The sequence below is a fragment of the Thunnus thynnus genome, chromosome 1 (assembly GCF_963924715.1).
Source record: "Thunnus thynnus chromosome 1, fThuThy2.1, whole genome shotgun sequence".
Classification (NCBI taxonomy): domain Eukaryota; kingdom Metazoa; phylum Chordata; class Actinopteri; order Scombriformes; family Scombridae; genus Thunnus; species Thunnus thynnus.
This window is the reverse complement of record NC_089517.1, coordinates 21,024,298-21,046,732: the sequence shown is the minus strand read 5'-3', so window position 1 is coordinate 21,046,732 and position 22,435 is coordinate 21,024,298. Positions and strand designations below refer to the sequence as shown.

Genomic DNA, 22,435 nt, shown 5'->3' with positions numbered 1-22,435 from the left:
CTTAAAGCACATACAGTGGGGGACTGATCCAAGGTCAAATGCAACAATAACAGCTGTGCCAAATTACTCAGTTTAAATATACAGCTTAAGCCACTGTGAGCTCTGTTTTATAGGAAACCTAAGAGTTAGTTTATGGTTATTGAAAGTGGTGTTAATGCAAAAACCCAAAACTGCTAAAACCACCAGTGAAACACCTGGTTTCAACATGGCATCTATATACATACTGTAGCTATCCAACTGCAAGGCTGAACCTGTACAACCAAACACAATTTGTGGGCAAACGTGGAATAAATTAAACTGATCAAAATATAATTAAAGAACACATCCATCCCTCACCCTTTTACCTAAAAAGTATTTTAAAAAACTGTGTTGTAGACAGACTATGTCACATTCTTAAATTTCCATATGAGATATTGAATCAGGCCTCTTTAATTTGCTTGTCGACATCTGAAAACATTTTCCTCTGCATTCCGGGATTGAAAAATGTCCTGTTTTGTTTCTCTGAGCAGGATGGAAAAATTTAGGAAGGTGTGAACAGAACTCAGTAAAGCAGAACGAGGATTAAATAGTAAAAGGCATGCAAATGCACATTCAAATGTGTTAAAAAAAATACCTCAGGAGACTCTCGTGTGGTGTTTTCATCGTGGTCTGAGATCTGTCTGCGTGTAATGAAAGCGTGCTCCCCCTCCGTGTTATTGTTCTGTCTTCTTTGGGTCTCCACATCACTGTCCCTGTTTAGGACACACACACGCACACACTCACCATCAGTACTGCACCATTTAACATCAAAGTAATGAAACTATGCTTTGGAGCAATCTTACTGCATTGTGGGTCGTTGCCACTGTGTAGTTCTGCTCTCATGGTTGACATAGTAAGTTCTTCCCAGGTTGTCCTGCCGCTCCTCCCAGCCAGGGGGCAGAGCAGGCAGCAGCTGGCTTTCTCTGGGACCAGACATGTCCTGAGACTCCAGAAACTCCCAACCAGGCTGCAGGACAAGGACAACAACAACAACAACAACAACAACAACAACAAAACAAAGTTAGGGTGGCACAGACACTGACATTGACACTGAACCTGGCTAGAGCTCCCATTTGGCTTAAAATCATTAAGAGGAGGTTGTCAACGTGTTTTACAAAGGCCAGGGACACACAGTGGAATAAATATAAGCAGGATGATGTGTTTATAGCCAAAACTTATATTAAGAAGACAATCCAAGTATATTACTCATAACTCATATTACTGCTATGACTTAACATAGTCTTAACTGTGTATGGTGAAAACAAGTGACAAGGTCTGGGTTATACCTGCCTTTCAATGTGACAGTTGACATTTAAATAATCCAGTGTCTTTAAATGTTTGTCTAAGTAGTTCTCTTCAGATGTCAGTAGAAAAGAGAGTTGTATTAATTTATTTAGAATCAATTAATTTATTAAAAATATTTCGTATAAGAAAAAAAACGAATTATTTTTCAAGTTGCCTTTGTTTACTATTAAGGTTGCCGTAAATTTGATTTGGTTATATTTACATGCAATAACTCAGAATCTGGTTTATTTTTGGCTAGTAGAGGCTGGTGGCTTTAAAATCGTGTAACCATTTTGGTTGGTGATCTAAAAAGGTAATTTGAGGCCCTTAACTTGACTGGACTTAAAACACAGCCAATCTGAGGAAAAAACACATAGTATTATGAATAAGTCAGAAAGATTAGTGAGCACGCAATTTAAACACAGAGCGTCCCAGTAGCCTACTGGTTAAGACGCATAACACATAACAGCAACGTCTGCTGTTCGATTACAGCTGTGGACCTTTGTCATACACAACTTTCCCTATCGAATAAAGGCCAAAAATGCCAACAAAATAAATAAAAGAACTCAAGGTTGAAGAGCATACGTGATATTTTTTTTTAAATCATGTAAGATAAACAACCGTAAACCAGACTTACATCCGTGTCCTCGGTCTGATCTGCCTCCTCTGAACCCGAGTTTTTTGGCAGGTAGGTCATTTTGAGACGCAGATGACCCTTAACTCTGGACTTGTGGCTGCGTGTGAGTGACAAACAAAAGAAATGTTTTATAGAAGAAAGAAAGAAAGAAATACTGCCATGAATGTTTAAAAAGCGTGTCTACATGTATATTTTCTCCTGTAAAAAAAAAAGCTGCCAACATAATGTAAAAATGGAATGTAAAACAAGACAAAAGTTTAAATAACCATGAAATCATGCCAACCTTCGTGGGTGAAGCAGAAAATCCTTGAATGTGTATGGCCTTTCTGTGTTAGGATTTTCTGTCTGAGAAAAAAAAAAAAAAACCAATAAAAGGAAATCTTTAATTCTTCAAACAGGTTTACAGCTGCTGGCACTGTATCACAACAGAATATATTTAAAGATACTATCACATGAAATGATGGTGACCATGTACCATGAGGACTAATTTGTGGGTGTCGTATTTATTACAAAACAAAAGCAGGAACGTAACATAAACATGACGGACTGTGTTTCCATAACTATAGACAACGATGTGGAACAGACACTAAGAATAAGGGCGTGCGTGTGACACAAGTGAGACTGAGGTCAAGTGCTTGTACAGTAAATGCCACGGCAAAACAAATTACATTCAACTTACGTAAATTAATATACAACAGCGGCTGTCCGCAAACAACTAAAGACTCACCGGTATCTGATTTAAGGGAACATCCACCTGTCCGAGAAAGTCATCACGTGTCTGACAGGAAGAGAGAGAGAGAGAGAGAGAGAGAGAGAGAGAGAGAGAGAGAGAGAGAGAGAGAGAGAGAGAGAGAGAGAGAGAGAGAGAGAGAGTCATACACAGATGTCAGGATCATCACAATATTATCTCCCCCTAACCACACACACACACACACACACACACACACACACACACACACACAGAGGACTGGCCCAGACATGTTCTGTTACTCAGCCATCTAGGGAGTAATGAGAACTGCTGTCATTTCCCTAATAGGAATACACAGGCTGTCTGTGCTACTTACAGTGATTTTTAGCTGTATTTTATCTCTTGTCATATCTTCATCGTATCATTTTTCTTGCAAAAAATCATCTGGCACATCTACTTCTTCTTTAATCATCAGGTGAAACAGAAAGCGTCTCTTATCCTCAATCAGGGAAAAGCACCAAACAGCACAAACGCTGCACTATTTTCCCCACTTGAAAACAATGAGTCATTTGACTTGATCTGTTTCCGTATATATTTAGTATGCAGCCTAGATAGGAATGTGTTTACCAGCCTACAATGAATGGCTGCGCTGTGTTTTTATAAACTAAAATAATGTAGCATTTGTCGGATAAATTGTCTTTGCTTTGAACACAATTCACTGGATGCCTTTATCGCGGCCATTACAGTCTTGAAGGCAAACACGCCGCACAGCGGGAGTTAGTCAGTTCGTGACCAAATTAACACTCCCGGCAGGTCAAACTGTCTAACAGCGGTATACAGTGTTTACGTGAACAAATATAGATGGGAGGCCTCCTTCGTCCTGCCCTTGCACTTCTAATAGTTCAGCCAAGTAAAGCAGTCTAAGTCTGAGAGAAAGTCTCCGTGTACACTAGCAGTCAGAACATCCTTATGTGTATTATAATTATCTCCCCTACATGTACATTAAAAAGATTCAAACCACAATGGTGGGCCCCTTTTTTACTTGGATTTTTAACCAAGAACATGTTACATTTTCTAGGTTTCACATTCAATATTGCTAAAGCCTAAAAAGACAAACAAGTAAACAAGTGAAGACATACAAGTATTTCTACAGATTGTTTGCAATTTTGTTGCTCTAGGGATTAAATCTTACTTGGTGTCAACGGTGGCACTTCCTGTAAGTCGCTCTGCCAGTTTAAATGGGAATCACAAGTGTACAAAGTACTGCAGCAACTAGCAATTATATTCATTATCGATTAATCTGCATTTTTTTCTCAATTAATTAATTGTTTGATCTAAACAACGTCAAATGTTAATGTCACCAAAATCGGAACAAAGGGCCGTATGGTATTTTTGCTATTCTTTAGCTGTTGTTGTTTTTTATGGTTGCAGTGCATTTTAGGAAAGCCATTTAAGTAGAACCAGTAGTTTATTTACACACCACAGTCCACAGGATATTATGAAGGTTTGTGTAGTAGTCGTTGGTAATTGGTTTATGTGTCTTTTGTCATGTTTACATACAGCCCCTAAAGAAGCCAGAAGTACAGGAGATTTACCAGAATGTACAAGAGTTTATACAGTAAATACTGAGGTTTCACGCAGCACAATGAACCGTCTCTTCGCCCCCCTTGTATTTACGTTTACAACAGTTAATGTAAGCTGAGAGGAGACTCAGGAGTTTCTAAAATATGAAGACATGAATAAACAAAGTCACTCCGACTGATGAAGGACATTTCTACACTTTAGCGTCCTGTCTCACATATATATACACGTCTGCAAGGTTAATCTGTGGTATTGATTCTCAGATCTTGTTAAAGCAAATTAATTCAAGTGCATATCATGGAGCTGAAGCTTCAGTCACCAGTGTATTGCTCAGGATTACTGCGCTTTTTTTAAATATCCTCCTATCATTCATTCATATCTACTGACAACATCTAAAATGATGACAAGTTTGTTTTAGTGTCACATTCACATGTATGAGTCAGCACTGATTAAATCTACCTTCACTTAAATTCCCCCTCCATTAAAACTAAAATTACAGTATATTTAAGTTTAGACTTCGCAGAACAAGTCATCCACTATTTCTGTATCTCTCAGAAGTCTAATGCTGCCCTTCATAACTTAACAGTCTGCTCAGATGTTCAGAAGCTTGACTAAACAAACATTAACAGACTAATTGGACAACTGATCCTTCTGTCAAAACAAAACTCAGCTCAGTATTTCATAAACAGTAATGCATACACAACTACAAATTAAAAAGTCAAGCAAGTCACTTTTATATCTGTAGCGAACAGAATACACAAACAGTATCTTTCCATCGCAGACTTCCTGGATGTAGGGTGAGGAGAGGCCAAGCTTGACAAAAAGGAAGTGGAAGTATGGACACATATGAAAAATAGCTATTAAAAATCTGCCAGTGATAAAATGATAACAGAGATAAATGACTGATTCCCATTCACAGCATCCCTGAAGGTTCATTTGACAGTAAATGCAACTCATTTCAGCACGTGGTGTTAGGCGACACTGACCACATCCTGTATGAGGCGGTGGCAAACAGCTACAAACACACGTTTTAGGTGTCTGTGGGGCGAGCTCAGCGATATCCGTTGCCAACAAACTACTTCTGACAGGTGGAGAGCAGATTGTGAAATCTAAACTTCTGAAGAGCTACACAGCTTAAGTTATTGGAGTGAGTAAACAGAGTCTCTGATGATGAACCACTCCTGATCAGCAGCTCACACGTCTGAGAAACAGTTACATTAAGTAGGTTGAAATATGCAGTATAAGACACTCAGGGAGCAAATAAAGATTGACAGAACTGCAGAGACTATGCTTTGATTGTCTATAAAAATGATTTGGGAAGTTTTTGTCTTACAAACCTGAAACCATGGTCCTCGAAAGAGGCAGCCCATTAAGTCTGTTAGCCTGCATTATTCATTTGTTACACTGATAGAGAATGTATAACCAGGACATATTTATTTAACAGTTAAAGAAAGGAAGTCTGTATAGTTTCCTAGCTGCTGGCTATGTTACAGTTATTAACCAGTTTAAGGCCTGAGAGTTAAGGAGGTTGGGAAATTTGCTGGTCTCTTTTCATAGTAGGCGAGTGATTTCTTAAAACCACATGTTATCACTTCTGAAGGAATCTGGAAGAGTTCCAACTTGAAGTAGGAAATGAAGCCATCCACCCCCACCACAAACACTGTGGCAGCTGCACAAAACTAGTTAGCCTATCAAATTCTGACGAGTCCATAATGGCCTGTAGGTCAAGTTCAACAAGATACCCTTAAAAAGTTTTGGTCTTGACATTATTACTACATCTTGGTACTTCTTATCGAGTGAATTCCTGCTCATTCAATCAAGTAATGACTTGTGACTGTTCATAATACAGCAGAGAGATTTCTGATAAATGTCGTTCACCTTTCTTGTGTAATGTGGTCACACCTGGTTGTTCATTGACTCATGAGGTGAGGAATATAGGGTTATTAGGACACTGCAGATAAGAGCAGTTAACCTAAAAATTTCCATGAAAACTTCCATTGTGGGACTTTCTTTTTTTTTTTTTTTTTTAAACAGCCAGCTACATCAAAAGGTTTCACAGTTTTTCCTTTGATTGTGAAGCTGTGTTTTTAAAAAAGTAGTTGGTTTCTCTACTGGTGAAATAAATACATGATGTAAACTTTTCCTTATATATTGTAGGTTTAGTTTTTGATTTTACTTTTTGAATCATTTCATAAAATTATAAAATTCCTTTCCTTGTTTTGGTAGTAGTAGACATATTAAAATGTTGTTGTAGCCTGAGGTGATCTCTTTTACCACTGCTCTAAAGTGAAGGTCATCTGTGAGTGCAAAGCTCATATAAACATATCTAGTTAATAAAATGATACTAATTTTAAAAAACAACCCATTTCCAACATATGTGTAATATTCTTACATTGTTCTAAGTTCTCCGAAATAAGACACACTTTTTGTTTATGATTTTTATATTGAAGGTGACTCATTTGATCACCTGATTTTCACACAGTGTGAATCACTTTGTTGCGGCTCAGCTGCGGGTGCACAGCGGTCACAATGTAGTCAAATGTGTGTAATATTTGATGCAGAGAAGTAGATGTGTGACATGACACTGGACTAAATGCGCATGAAGGACGACAAACATCAATAGCTAAAGTGTGTATAATCGAGATTTACAGAAGCAAATTTAGATCTTTCAAAGTAGATGCACTTGTTAATTACCGGCGGAGATTTTCTTACTTGACAACCTGCTAAATGCAGGGGGGGTGGGGGGGGGGCTGACACTTGAAACTTCACAAACACTGCCTAGCAGGCGAGGGGGACCCACAGGGAAGGGAACACACCATCCTTTTACTGGGAAAGGCTCACGCTCCTGTCCTGCCTACATTACATTACCCCCACCATACACTCACACACCATGTCCACAGATGGCTGGCATGACTGTGCGCTGCTCTAGTGTCATGCTGTTAAATTTGAATCCACGGGACTGGGCAGTGCTACAGACCACCAGACTATCTGGAGTCAGGGGGAATATTTCAGAGGCACTTTATTTATATCAGCAAGGGGCACCGCTTTTCCCACCACTAAAATTAGCCCGGGTAAATACTTAAGTCGATTACTCATAGCGTTAACAGAATAATAAAAATTGAGAACTATTCTAAAAACGAACACATGTTCACACACTAGCAAAACCTACACACTCATAAAAAGGAGAAAGTGGGGCAGCTTTTCCTGCTCATTCACAATTTTCTTGGAAAACAATATTGAAATGGATTTACTGTAATGTAACTGAATACCGCTGAATGTTTGTCCACATTGGGCTTGTTAATTGCATGACTTAGCTGTAGCAATCTTCTCAGTTACTGAGTGTGGCTCTATCTTGTGGTGAATCTAATGGCAGACCCTGAGTAAACAGCATTTTAAGGTTTTGAACGGTGATGGAAGTGAAGGAGATCATAGCATATTTATTCCATATTGTAAATATCTAGTACTGTACATGTGTAAGAAGTAATACCCTTGACTGATAGACTTTCCGCTATTATCAATAAGCCCAATATGCAAAATTCAGCATGTAGCCAACATTAATGTTTTTGTTATTTGAAGTTTTAATGTTAAACTTCAATCTCATTCTGTACATGGAGGCAGAAGTCAAAATGTCACTTGAGCAGCCCAACTAAAGCAGTATGGAATCTACTTGAACCAGTTGAACAACATTATAGGCGACTGCACGCTGTTCCTTCAAAGGTTCATACATGACACTCACCTTGGTGTTTTGACCAGGGTTCTTTGGTGTATTATTCCCTTTGTGGCTTGTGTTTACATCAGTAACAGAGCTGGGCAACTTAGCTGGGCAGCAAGGAGTCAGATGAATGTGCACATGTGGAGAGCAAGGACTACTGAGTTTTGGATTTGAAACGTGACATGAAATTCCAGTGTTTGGGTAGGGCACCTCCAGGGAAAAGCTCCTTTGAATGGCACGATGACAATGGGTTTCCTCAGGCCTTTCCTGACCTTTTCCTAATGAACAAACTTTTTTCTCTGTTGGTTTAGCTGAGGAGAACAAACAAGCAGAGGTACTACGATACAGTTTTTTGCAAGGGTCCTGTTCACCCTCAGGATGTGCAGCTGGGTAAGGAGCCTCAGGATATTCCACATTGACTGTAGCTGTGGTTGTAGCTCCTTTCCCAGATGTAATTGGTCTCTGGTGAGCAAAGTGCAGCAGCACGCTGCTAGAGTGACGATTTAATCTGTCTTGTGTTAATGACTGTTCCATCACTTTACTCCTGTCCTCTGTTTTGTATTTTGGTTCATCCTGTAAAGGAATATTAAATTGCACCATGTGTTTGGTGTCTCTAAACTCGGCTGAACAGCTTCCTTTTGAGAAACGATGGCCACTTACTGCTGTGGTGGTGGACCCTTTGCAAGTCATTTCCTCATCATCCTGTGAAAATTCACCGGCAGATGTCTGAAAAGATGGCTGATGAGAACCCCTCGCTGGTGGGAGAACAGGTAGAGCCACTGGACTGACTGGGGAAGCAGGTGGAGTGCTGCAGGGGCTCTTTGGAAATATAACCAAGGAGGAGCACCGTCTCAACGGGACCTTGGACTTGCGGCAGAGTAGACTCCTCTCCTGGGTGGTCCTGTGCTTTTCTGAAGCCTCTGGCTCAAAGATGCTGTTACTGCTACAGTACCCGGCATCGCTGGCCATGCTGCTGCTGCACGAGCCTCCGTCAGAGCCAGTACCTGCTCCTCCTTCACCACCCCCGGGTTCTCCATCCTCTATACTGCCATCCAGCTCTCCGCTGAGCTTGCCACAGGGTTGCAGCGAAATCTGCAGAACACTTTTTTTACTACATCCTCCAGTGTTAACCCTGGGTATGAATACTGAGGAGTAACGCTGTAAATTACCATCGTCTGGTGACAGAGGAGTCACCTTCAAGTGGACAGAACTGTGCGCCAGACTCTCTGTGGGGCTTTGAGCTGAAACACTGAGTCCACTCTCTTCACCATGGCTGCTGAGGCTCTCTGACAGAGGGTCCGTGTTGCTTCTCCTTGACGCAAAATGCAAGCGGAGCCGACGTGCCATTCGTTTAACTCTCTAATCCCTGCTGAGCCGGCGAGCGCTGCATGATAAAACTTGCTGGTAGGAAAAAAGAAAAGCAAAGCAACTGCTCCGAGCTCCGCTCTGTGATCACAATCATTAGTGGCTGTACATTGCCAAAATAGCTCTGGTGACAACCTACATTCCTCTCCAGGCTGATCTCAGCTTTTAGTCAGAGGAGGTCAGTGGTTCTGTTTGGAGACATGACCCAAACATACGACCTTTGAAACTAGAGCAAACCCAGAGGTTAGCCCCTTTAGGGAGCTTAAACTCTATACGGAAAACAAAATGACACTAAAACTTAAAGGTTCCACTGCTGACCTGCTTTATAACCTTAGCTTTGCTGCTAATTAACTGTACCTCCTGAGTTCCTGTCAGATTCAAATCTAACACCCCATGTTTTCTCCAGACGCCTTACTCCTGTTCAACACTTTGGAACAAAAAACAACATGGTAGCCCTCTACGGTGCATATTGGACTGAAGCTCTGTTACATCTGCCTCAGGCCACTCACTCAAGACTCTACTTCCTGCTGCAGCTACACTTCTAATGTTTCTGCTGCTCTGTGCCCCCACAAATATTTTTACCCACTGCTATTGAATTACAGGAAATCAAAGGGAATGACTTTCAACATAATTCTATATGAAACTGAGGACTGGGTTGCAAAAATCACATAACATAAAACCACCATAACCCATGAAACTATGCAGGAAAGTGACTGTAAACCGCAAAAGTCATCAATCTGATTTCATGTAAAGGCACAACTTAAGTTATGTAATATTTTAGCAGGTGATATTTGCTTGCAAAGAAACAAACAAACAAAAATTTCAGTAATCTTAAAATCAGTAATCTGATTCTGTAAACTGTAACATTTTGTCTGCCAGCCTGCAGGAAAATGCAAGAAGAGCGAGAAAGAACCATGATTGCTTTGACAGTGACATGACACCTGTTATATGACACCTCATGTAACAGTCAGTGCTGGTCTGATTTCCTTTCCACAACTGTTGACAGTCCTATTTATTAATAGCAGCCTATTGTGTGCCAGGCTGGCCTATTTCAGGGCATTACTCTGCAGCCAAATCTGTTTCAGTTTAATGTGTAATAGTAAGAAGCACATCCAGGATAAAGACATGATTCACCAGAGGACACTTCACTGCTGCAGTCAAACTCATTTTTAAAACAACTCTGACAGAAGCACCAGGAAACCTCGTGACTGGCTATTAATCACTCATCCAGCCAAAAGCAGGTTCAAATAATGGTAGTGCATAGACCATGAGATAAGAGTGGATGACGCACACACATTTACACCAAGTCATATGGTGTAAGAGGCCAATAATAAAGCCAAGCTATGAGTAGTAATACACATGAATATGACAATAAATTCAACACTGTACCTGAGAGAAACTCTGGAAGGACAAACTATATTTACTGAACTCTTTAGGGAACATGTGAGTGTCTTTAAAAACTGTGTCAGCAAGGTGTGGATGGAGTAGAGACTGGACATTAAGAGACAAAGGGTGGCCCTGTAAACCAGCAGGTGCAGCTGCAATGAAGTGAGGTTAATGAGTTGCTAAAATGTATGAAGTAACATCATCTTTTCATGTTTGTGGAGAAATCAAACCTGCTATGTCTGCTGTTAATGAAGAAATCTGAGATATCATGGTAAATGGACTGCACTTACATAGCGCCTTTCTAGTCTTCCAACCACTAAAAGTGCTTTTACACTACAAGGCACATTCACTCATTCACACGCACACACTGATGGCGGCAAGCTGGTGCAGTCATCAGGAGCAATTTAGGGTTCATCATCTTACCCGAAGCACTTCGACATGCGGACTGGAGGAGCCGGGAAATGAACCACCAATCTTCCAATTAGTGGATGACCCACTCTACCTCTAATCAGCCGCCTCTAATCAGGGGGAAAACAAACCAACATCTTGAAAAAGTAAAAGTCTATCAGATTTGAAAATGGTCTGTACAAAGTACCAGACAGTGAGTGCTCTGTGGGTGTTGAAATGTAAGAAATTGAGTTTCCTGGCATCTATATTTATATATGTACATATAGGTAGCTCGACATCTGGGGAGTAACATCACAATAATCTAAGCTTTAAAACATACAGATGCCTGAGCCTGTTTAAAAGAGAGAACTGCCAGCCTGATCAATATCACCGGGACTTTCTGGTTGTCTGTGGACAGATCTAACCACCACTTTTTGTTTTCCTTCAGGAAACAGTTAGGTTTGGTTAGTTAACGTTACTCTGTCCCTGAGGCTCTTTAGCCTTCAACAGTCTATAAAAACTTCCTGAATTCTGCCGTTGGTTGCACAACAACTGGTTCCCATTTTATCAGTTTTTTCATGCGAATTTATGATGGCAATTCATTTGCGGAGGAGAATCATGGCAACTTGCACATACGGTGATGCCATGTACAAACCCTTTATTCACACTGTCTCTGAAGGTGATACAGGGCCTGCTGAACAAACATCTCCCAGTATTTGATATCTGAAAGGACGAAGGAAGTGTCAAAGTATCCATTGGAGTCTGTGCATATGTGAGTGTGTCCAGCTGGTGATGAAACAATGTGGAGCCACTGAAAACAACAGAGCTGCTACATCACTGTCGCCTGGAACACTCCTTCTCTCACTTCATTCACTAAATAGCTTAACCTGCTCAGCAAGCAGCTTAGGTGCTGAACTCAGCATAAATGACTCGTACTTATTTCACACTCCAGCATTCACAAAGTGACTGATTAGAAGCTAAAAGTGTTGTATTCTTTGAGCCTTATGGTTGTGCTAAATATTTAAAGATGGTGTTGCTAGAGGAAAGATATTAAAAACCAAAAGGGTTTGTCCCCCCTGGAAGCACAAATGTTCATGTCCTTATATCTATGCTTAAGACTAAGTTGGCCTGAGTGCGACACAAGACAAAAGTGTCCAAAACCGCCGGCGGAAATTAATACAAGATGGGAATTTCATGGCAATCTGCCCGTTATCCTTTGATATTTCTCTGGTAAATGTGGAAACTGTGGCTTTATAGTGGCGCTAAAGGAAAGACATGCAGTTCCCAGAAATATCAGGATTCATCCTGTAGGCAAATGTCAATGTAATACTGCGGTTAGTTTTAAAGATACATTGTCATGAAACATAATGTTGATCAAGGGACAATTTGAACCTCGTAGTAGCACTACATGTAGGTGAAAGGTCGAGCTGTGAGTGACAAAAAGTACGAGATAGTCATCAGTGAGGAACAATAAGTAGACCATGATCAACAGACACAGTTTCAGACTCGACTGCTAACAAGACAAATGTGAACAAGTTTCCTGCATTCTCTGCCCAATGCTCACTTCCTCACTCACATACACACATGCACACACACACACACGTAGGCACTCTCTTTCTCTCTCTCTCTCTCTCTCTCTCTCTCTCTCACAGTGCTGACACGCCCTCCAAATTTCTATGAAGTCTACCTGCAGCATGACAAGGCAGCTTTGAGTCAGTCACACCCTGGTTTGTTTTATCATGTGACTGTAAAGCAGCGACGTAATAAGAAGTTCTAGAAGAATCCAACCAGACTGCAAATAAAACAACACACAGTAAAGAAAGCACAAGGTTTTACAACCAAACTAAATCCTGGATTAAAGCTGCTGCTTTATTTAAACCTGCTGAGGGACCATAGATGAAAATCAAATCCAAACCAAAATTGTGCAACACATGAAACTGCAGCAAATGCTCAATATCTACAAGCTCCTTTGCAAATTCACTAATAGGAATAGAAAATAAAAATAACAAAGGCAAATAAATAAAGTACTGCAAGACAATGACAATAATGAGAACAGCAGGGAGGGAGAGGGATAAAACAAATACATGACGTTGTATGATAGAGCAGTTTTAGTTCAGTGCAGAATTTTGACACACTGTGCATAAATTACTGGATTATTAACTGTTACAAATGGCTTTCTGGCACACAGCTGTGCAATGATTTGACTAATCTGCTGATAATCTAATTTGCTGCTGCTTGTTATGTTCACTGAGCAGCTTCTACCAACAGGACGAGTTGATGAAGCAGCATCTAGCCACGGACACTGCTGGAGATTGGGCAGGTAAAGATATGTCCAAACTCTTCATAAGTGCAATTCAGTGAGAAAACTGCAGTTATTTCAGTGCAGAGAATTACAAGCCACTGTTGTTTCAATTAAATCACTGTTGTTTTTAGACACATAAAAATACAGTAGGTGTGGAATATGTGGCCAAAATGTTGAGTGTAGGCTACACAAGCTTCTTATATTAAAGTGTTATTTTGCTCATATTTTCTAATAGTTCTAATTTAAAAGTTTGACACTTGACAGTATTCCTGTTCTTCTGGAGGTGCATGTGTGTAAAGTTAAACAAAGAGATGACAATATGTAATTTATTCACTACATGTCATTGTACACATTCAATATGCCTTCAGAGAAAATAATTTTATAATTTTATGGTGATGTCTTCAAATGTCTTGTTTTGTTTTGTCAACAGTCCAAAATCCCCCAAAAATTCTGTTTATTATTATTATTATGTGTGACAAAGGAAAGCTTCATATCCTCACATTTTTGGTATTTTTGCTTAAAAAAGAGCAAAAATGTTCCCTCTGTAAGCTTTACAATCTGCAAAGCAATACAACATCTTTTATCCCTAGACCCTTGATTCGATAAAGAAAAACTGCCCCCGAAAAAAAAACCCTTTAACAGGGGAAAAAAAATGGAAGAAACTTCAGGAAGAGCAACAGAAGGATCCCCCTTCTAGGATGGACAGACATGCAGTGGATGTTGTGTGTACAGAAGACTCCAGATGGCAGATTTATCACCTAATCTTTGTAGCTCTAGTTGAGATGATATTTTGTGGGGTCAAAACCAGGACTCTGGGGCCGCTTGTGTTGGCTAACGTCTTGGCTATGTTTACATTACATACAGAAAAAGCCCAGTTAGCCGCAATTCTCACACAACAGCAATGTGTCACTGTGGTTTGGCTACTCAGGTGTCCCAGGACCTGCTGTGCATCACGTCAGCATGAAACTGGGTCAGCAGCTCAACTGATATGCTGCAACTCGTTTCTCCTAGAAGCTTTTACTTTGCTGTGCACCAACCGTTTTATCATGGCATCTATATTCTCTACAGCCTCCATTCTCCTAAATCACTCTACCAAAACATGACAACCTTGGATCACTTCTTACTAAAACTCCTGCTACAAACCACAACCTTATGCACGTGTTTATAACAAAAACTACTTAGCTACAGATCACCTCACACTGTAAGCAACAGGCATGAGGATGATCTTAAGGTAGCCAGATTTGCCCGTATTTACAGCTCTGAATAATAAAGTATCCCAGTTTCCAACAATATCACATATGTCGTGGCAAAATAAGGGCAGCTGTATTTTTGACAGGCTGACACTGTACTCGATCTGCAGAAATATGACACATTCCCTTGTTCAGCACTGATTATGGTGTGTTAGGTTACTAAACGGAATATTTTAAAATATTGGTTTACAGCTCCACTGCGAAGCATCTGCGAATCTGACTGTTTTAAATTTCCAAACCTGTGTGAGACTATTTCCTACAGTAGCTTGAACATCTTTGGACTGTGTCCAACATGCTGAATTTGTTACAACTGTCAACACTGCAACTATCAATTAAGACATGTCTACAGCGGAGTAGCTCTTTAAATTGATTCCAATATTTGTCTCATTATCTGAGGTCTTTCAGAGTCTACAGAGCCAGCAGGCTTTTAAGTACAATATACATGATAACATAAACCTATTATGTATCGTGTACAGCAGGTGAAGGTGTGCTGAAGTGTATAAAAGTGATGTGCACTAAAAATGAAATGATATGTTTGAATTTACTTGTGGAGGATGAAGATTTATATTTTCATTTCACGTCAGGAAACAGACTTCAACACTGGCTGTGAAGGAACAAAGTATTCTTTACACGCTGATGTATTCTGAAGTGGAGTCCACCTACTTTCACTCACTAACTCACAATCTCAACAGATTTAGTCGGAAATAAACAGCACTACAGCAATAAAAAAAAAGACAAATATTGTCCAGCACATCAAGCTAAAACCAAACTTTTTTCAGTCTGACGGAAGACACACTAAAAGGTTTAACATATCTTAATGACCTACCAGACGGTTCTCATCAAACACCTCCAGCAGCAGACGATGCTTCCTGGGATCAACCTGAAACATAATACAGACTGTAAACTCAAAAATACTGAACTACTGTGTGCAACTATGCGCCAGGATCAACGAAGCCCATGAATTTTTAGCATTTTATGGTCAAATGTTATGAAGTATAAAGTAAATTAATCCAGTTTCCTGTTCACTTTGTAAGGAAAAAAAAAAGGAAATGTTCACATTTGGTGAATTTTCATTTTTCTTCACTTACTCTGAAAAAGAATTCTTCATTCCATTTTGGGTCCAAAGTCTTCAGGTTACATGAGAGGGGAAAGAAAAAAACAACAAAGATTAAACATGAGTCAACTAAGTAAAGACAGGTGTAACTGCAGATGTGCATGTTCACTTTGTCACCTTTTTTATTGTTTTTGTCTGAAGACTTGTTATTTCTCCATTGACAGGGTCATAGAGGGACAGTCTTGTATATGGATCGCTGTAACACACAAAGAGAGACACATTTAGATTCGGCTCTGGGACAGACATCCATCTCTAAAAGATTTACACAGTTACATCTACTTCCTGCTCTTGTATTAGTGGTTTGTGTGGTTTGTCCTCTGCTTCATGTCTAAAAGGTAACAAAATACTTTACATCTTCATCTGATCACATCAGATCTGAGAAACATTAACATAATGGTTCTGGCTACTTACTGAAACCGTTAATTTCTCAACGCTTTAGGGCACTATGACATGCATTAAAACCACATCAATCAGTCACATCTCATTACCCGGTCATATCGCCACTTCAGGCCTACAGCAATGTCTTGTGATTGGTAATGTATTAAGTGACTGCTGTTTCATTACAATGATACCAATAAAGCAATTCTGGCATAACATGAAATACTGAACATATAGCAGATGAGACAGAAGAACAGCCGACAGAACTGACAATTCATTCATTCTTAATTATTGTAGATGCTGTTCTTAAATTACATCTAGATGTTATGAATACAAATTTTAAATGCTTTTCAAATAAATAATTTTAAAGAAAACTAAAAGTAGCGCAAAATCTTGGTGTGAAAGGGTTTTTAGAAAGAGGAATAAAGAGGCTGAAAAACAATAAAACTAAACATATTTAAATACATGAAATGTTTGTAATTTTTTAGCTATTAGTCAGTGTACAGTGAACTAAATAGAATTATATTTGAGAATTTAGAGAACTCTCTGGGGCTTTTTTCAATCGACACTCGTTACCACTTCCTGCTCTTGGAGGAGTTTCCAGCATTTCAAAAGTCTGAGCTGTTTGTGTAGAAGAAAATACCAGCGAAAAATGTGTGAAATGAATGCCCTGAATTCTCGATTCCTGCGTTATGTTTAAAGAATTCAGTATTTTCTCTTTTTCTTTTAGATAATGTCTAATCTAATGTACTGTGAGCCTTTACAACCCCAATAAAAACTTAATCAGGACTAAACATTTGTAAAAATTAAACCTGTGGTCTCTCTTTCAAACACGCTACTTTAAGATCTTAATGGTTGACTTGACCAGAATAACAGAGAAGAACACAAACTGACTTCATGGCTCACTGACAGACAAACACGGACTGTTGTCTCATTGGAAAATATTGTCATCACCTTCCTGTCGCTCTACACAAAACTCAGAGGATGCAGCTTCAGCACATTGTGATTGTCCAGCTTTACTGTTGACCGTAATGAGTAAAACTGTGGGGAAAAAGGTCACCGAAGTTGCACAAGAAGATGATGACATTCATTTTACAGAAAGAAACATGAGGCATGGCATGACCTATTAAATGTGAATAAAATGTATACTCAGAAGTACACTTAAAACTATCAGGTGAATAATTGAAAATTATGTAGAAATATGAAAAAAATAAAGAAATTATAAAATGTCAAATATCCTCTGGTTCCAGCCTCTCAAATGTGAGGATTTGCTGTTTTTCTCTTTTATATATGTTTGTAATTTTAACATCTTTGAGTCACTTTGGGATCTGGAAAATTGTGACAGACATTTTATTATTTTCTGCTGTTTTATAAATGAAACAGTTCATCAAAACATACCTGAAACAGATTAACTAGTTGTTAGTTGGGCCTTGAATAAGTGCTACATATCAGCGACTTACCTGGCTCCAAGTATATCTTTTTTGGCCAGCCCAATTCCAGAAACGACTTTCACTTTTAGGACTCTGGATTCATCCTTAAATAACAAAACAACAACAACAACAACAAAGTTTATGAATGTGATAATGGCATCTTTACAAAGTCTACCTGGGTAACTGATGGAGATTTAAAGACAGAGATCAGAGTGTTACAGCAGCTAAATGACACATAAATCACAGACCAAACAACATAAGGACACTCAAAGAGGTAAATAACTAAAAACTAAAATAAATAAACATTAATTCTTAACTGGAAACTGAACTTAAACTAAAAACTATATTTGGGGGCATCTGTGGTTCAGGAGGATGAGCGAGTCCACCACTAATCAGAAGGTCGGTGGTTCAATCCCCGGCTCCTCCAGTCTGTATGTCAAAGTGTCATTGGGCAATATACTGAACCAAAAATTTTGTGTGTGTGTGTGAATGGGTGAGTGAGCATTAGAAACACTAATGCGCTTTGGCTTTCGCTCCTGATGAGCAGGTTGGCACCCTGCATGGCAGCCTCTGCCATCAGTGTATGAATGTGTGTGACTGTAAAAGCACTTTGAGTGATCAATATACTAGAAAAGTGCTATAAAAATGTAGCCCATTTACTACATAACTACTATACTCTAAATATTAACAATGATTGTGCTTTGATAGATAGACAGATAGATAGATAGATAGATACTTTATTAATCCCAAAGGGAAATTAAAGTGTTACAGCAGACACTTGACATAAATCAAAATACAAAAACAGCAAGGTGAGAAAAAGAAACAAATACAATTAAAGGTTAATGGTCAGTGCAAGTGTATTATATACCGTATATGATAGTTTTTACTGGCATACTGTGTCTACCCCCCAGAACAATCACTGTTTACTGTCCAAGATGATGTAACATCCTGACAATACTTGGCACTTCTTCTCGTTTCCCACCATAGCCCCACACTCACTTACACTTTACTGTGAAGTTAAGTGAGTCATCCAGGGATTTCGCAATCAATCACTCTGGCTTTGCTCAAAAAGACTCTACAAGGCCTTTTAACAACATTACACCTGGTCTGACAACAACCTGGCGGCAGCCGTTGGCCATAAGTGAGGCGTTAACGGCTCCGGAGCCTGTTGGTTTCCTGATTTCCTGAAAAAGTCACCACATAAGGGCTCTTTCATTTGGTGAAATCGTGATAGCATTAGCTGGGAAGTAGAGGTGATCAATTCCATCGATTTTTCTATCAATGAGTAACGCATTTAAGCCCAATACCAAAAAGACAAATAACGTTAAGTGAAGCAGCTATAGTTAGATAAGTTAGTGAGTTAGCTCGCTAGGCTAGTTTCCATGACAATCCCGTGTGTGGCAGTTTAGCAGCGGTTAGCGTTAACTAGTTAGCCAGCAGGCTACCGACGCGGTCACATGAGCGGGCTCATTAACCGCTGGCAAATGTGACAGGGGCGTTAGTTTACCTCCTCATCTGTCTGAAGTCCTCGGATCTGTGGGGAAAGTGCAGCCATAATATCCCCAACCTCCTTTCTCCTCCCAAGGAGCGACAACGAGAAGAAGGAGAAGACAGTTGTCCGACCAACAGTTAAGACTCTTGTGGTGTTTTAGTTACCGCTCTACCTCTATTATTCCCTCTCTGTGTGTTTACGCTTGCGACGCTAGATACCGTGAAACTGACCTAGTGGTAAACTGTGACACCGTCGTCACTTACTCTATCCATCCTCCTCCTCCTTTTCCTCCTCCTTTCCTCCTCCTCCTCCTCCTCCTCCTCCTCCTCCGGTTCCTGTCGCACTGTCACTGCTGCACAAACCACTAAGAGGGCAACTGAGCGCATCATCAGTCTTTTACTGATTGTACTTGACACTGACCAAAATATTCAGATCCTGTACTTAACCCTTACATACTGTTTACTATTGTACACTACTATTGTATTATTGTACACTTCACAGTCAAAATTAGTCTCTATACCAAATTTCTGAAGCACAAATCTTTCATAAATACCTCATCAGTCACAGATAAAATTGGTGATTAATCCTCAATGAAGCTTTCAAAGAGCAGAGAGAGTTTGTTCTTTAGTTTTTTTTCTGTTTATGGAGCAAAAAACATACAAACACACTATATAATGGTCTTATGTCACATAACACAGGAGAACATAACGATTTCAGTGAATTATATTGAATGTGAAGGGTGCAATAGTGATTTTTGATTTTTCTTTAATAAATATGAGTCAAAACAAAAAATGTTTTTAAAATTTGAAATATTTCCATTTTTGTATATTCTGGGTCACATTAGGAGAAGTCATAACATTTGAGGCTAAAAGACAAAAGTGTTAAGGGTGTTTTTACTGCTCTGAAATGTAAAAATGGGTCAAATTTGACCCTAAATATTATGTAAGAGTTAAGTATTGGAAGGAGCCTAATACCACAATGTGAAAAACGTTACATAACTAAAAGTATTATCAGCAAATGTGCTTAAAGTATGAAACACTTCAGACACAATGGCTCCTGTCTGTTACATTGCCAGATATTACAATTTTGGATTTGTATTATTGATGCATTATATATAAACTGCATTATATTACTTGTATGAAGTAGAACTCATTTTAATTATTTCACATAGCTAAACTATTTGATAGGTTAATCTGTAACAATGTATTTTATCCTACAAGATGGTGATACAGATTGTGAGTAACATTTATCTGTAAAGTAGCTATTCTCTAGAGATGTCAGGTGACTTGAGGGGAGTGAACAGTACAATATTTGGTAATCAAATCCTTTACTTAAGTAAAAGTACTATTACAGCAATATAAAAATACTCCATTACAACTAAAAGTCCTGCATGAAGAACCGTACTTGATTGGAAACCTCTGGTTTAATGTTTTTTATTTTAAAAGCTTGTTGTATTATCCATTGTGTCAAATCTTCATCTGAAAAGTAACTAAAGCTGTCAAATAAGTGTGGAGTAGAGAGTATAATATTTCCCTCTGAGATGTAGTGGAGTGGAAGTATAAAGTAGCATCAAATAGAAATACTCAAGTAAAGTACCTCAAAACTGTACTTAAGTACAGTGCTTTTGTTACTTTCCACTACTGCTGTTTGGTTGATCTGTAACAGTGTCTCTTATTTTAGCCTATAAGATATAGATACAGATTGGAAGTAAAGTATTAATCTATAAAGTAACTAGTTACAGTGTTTAGTGGAGTAAAAAGTGCAATATTTTAGGGGCTGCAATGATTAATCGATTCATTGATTAGTTGCCACCTATTAAATTAATCACCAACTATTTTGATAATCAATTAATCGTTTTGAGTAATTTCTTAAGAAAAAAATGTAAAAATTCTGATTCCAGCTTCTTAGATGTGAATATTTTCTGGTTTCTTTAATCTTCTGTGACAATAAACTGAATGTATTTGGGTTGTGAACTGTTGTGGATAAAACAAGACATTTGAAGGCGTCACCTCAGGCTTTGGGAAACATTGATCGACATTCTTCACCATTTTCTGATATTTTATGTACCAAACAACTAATCAATTAACTGAAAAAATAACCAGATTAACAAGTACCTCAAATTTGCACTTGTACAGTATTTTATAAACTGACACTGACTGTATATTTGCAGCTCAGTATGATGCAGGAGTTCAGCCAAATTCATTTAAATTAAGGACCAAGGATTTAAAGGTTTATTTGTCACACGCTGCAGCAATATGTGTAGTGAAATGCAAATATGTGTTCTGAATTTGAATTTGTTGTTAATGTGAAATTCAGTTTTGCTCAGTCTCATTTCCAATAAAAACAGTCTGATAACTATCAGCAGCTGCCTGATCAAATAATGAAACATATATGTCACATTCACAGTTTCTTAAAGGTGAATTATTATTGAAACTATATTTACTGAAATGAAACAGAAAGCAACTGTTGCATGATCAGAAAACTTGAGGTATTTCTTATGGACTTGTAAGTATTGATTATTTGTAGTTAATGTGACAGGATAAAAATGTACAGTTTAGAATCACTACTTCAGATTTAATAATAGTACTGTCATTAATGAGAAAATGTGTCAAGCAAGCCACCACTGTTACTGATATTGTGCAGCAATATTTGTGTGTCGGACACAGGAGGTCTGGAGACGTATTAACAGTAGGTGGTTATAAAAGGACAGAGAGACGCTTCAGGCTGTCATCAGTCAAACAGTTTTGCTTGCTGGCTGTTTTCTCCTGTTGCACAAACAAGGAGAGAGTTCAAGTTTCTTTAGCTGCCTCACAGCGGGAGGGCTGGAAGTTTAAAAAAGGTGGTACTATTATTATGCAAAACTGTACTTTATTTTAAATTACAAATTGGCAACAATGGTTGACTTAGACATCTGATGTAATAGATATACTCCATTTATTAAAGAAATTAAAGAATGATCAGGTGTAACACATAAAAATGAGACCTCAAAATGAGGAAAACTAGAGCTCTAACTGCTGTTGATCAGCTCATGAGTGCAGCCTCTCATGTCAGACGTGGAGTGATGAAGTACAAAGAAATAAGTTTAACAAAGTTATTTTGGCGCTGTTGGCTCACAACGGTTTGAACCTGCCAGCCAGCTGGGGCCCCTCTGCGGGTACTACGGTTTCCTCCCACAGACCAAACACATGCAGGTTAGGTTAACTGGGGACTTTAAATTGCTTGTAGGTGTGAATTCGAGTGTAAAAGATTGTCTGTCTATATGTACCCTGTACCCTATATGTGCCCTGTGATTGACTGGCGACCTGTCCAGGGTGTACCCTGCCTCTGGCCCAATGTCAGCTGACACTGGCTCCAGCTCCCCTGCGACCCTCTAGAGGATAAACAGTATAGAAAATGGATGGATGGGTGTTT

At 39.0% G+C, this 22,435-nt stretch overlaps 1 protein-coding gene across 3 annotated transcripts in view; it reads right to left on the bottom strand.

The window, feature by feature from the left end:
• nedd4a (NEDD4 E3 ubiquitin protein ligase a) overlaps positions 1-19,389 on the bottom strand; it is a 28,946-nt gene extending 9,557 nt beyond the window's left edge. The window contains exons 1-10 of one of the 3 annotated variants that reach the window (XM_067590104.1): positions 19,040-19,389; positions 17,563-17,636; positions 15,842-15,920; positions 15,699-15,737; positions 15,437-15,490; positions 2,667-2,717; positions 2,223-2,284; positions 1,940-2,036; positions 822-985; positions 614-731 (exon numbers count right to left, since the gene is read on the bottom strand). In XM_067590104.1, the coding sequence (XP_067446205.1) occupies positions 614-731; positions 822-985; positions 1,940-2,036; positions 2,223-2,284; positions 2,667-2,717; positions 15,437-15,490; positions 15,699-15,737; positions 15,842-15,920; positions 17,563-17,636; positions 19,040-19,087 (786 nt within the window). In that variant the 5' untranslated portion in view covers positions 19,088-19,389. Of the gene's footprint in view, positions 1-613; positions 732-821; positions 986-1,939; positions 2,037-2,222; positions 2,285-2,666; positions 2,718-7,944; positions 9,793-15,436; positions 15,491-15,698; positions 15,738-15,841; positions 15,921-17,562; positions 17,637-19,039 lie in introns of those variants that run through there. The other 2 variants (XM_067590096.1, XM_067590092.1) reach the window with 2 other exon arrangements.
• Positions 19,390-22,435: the final 3,046 nt, after the last annotated feature.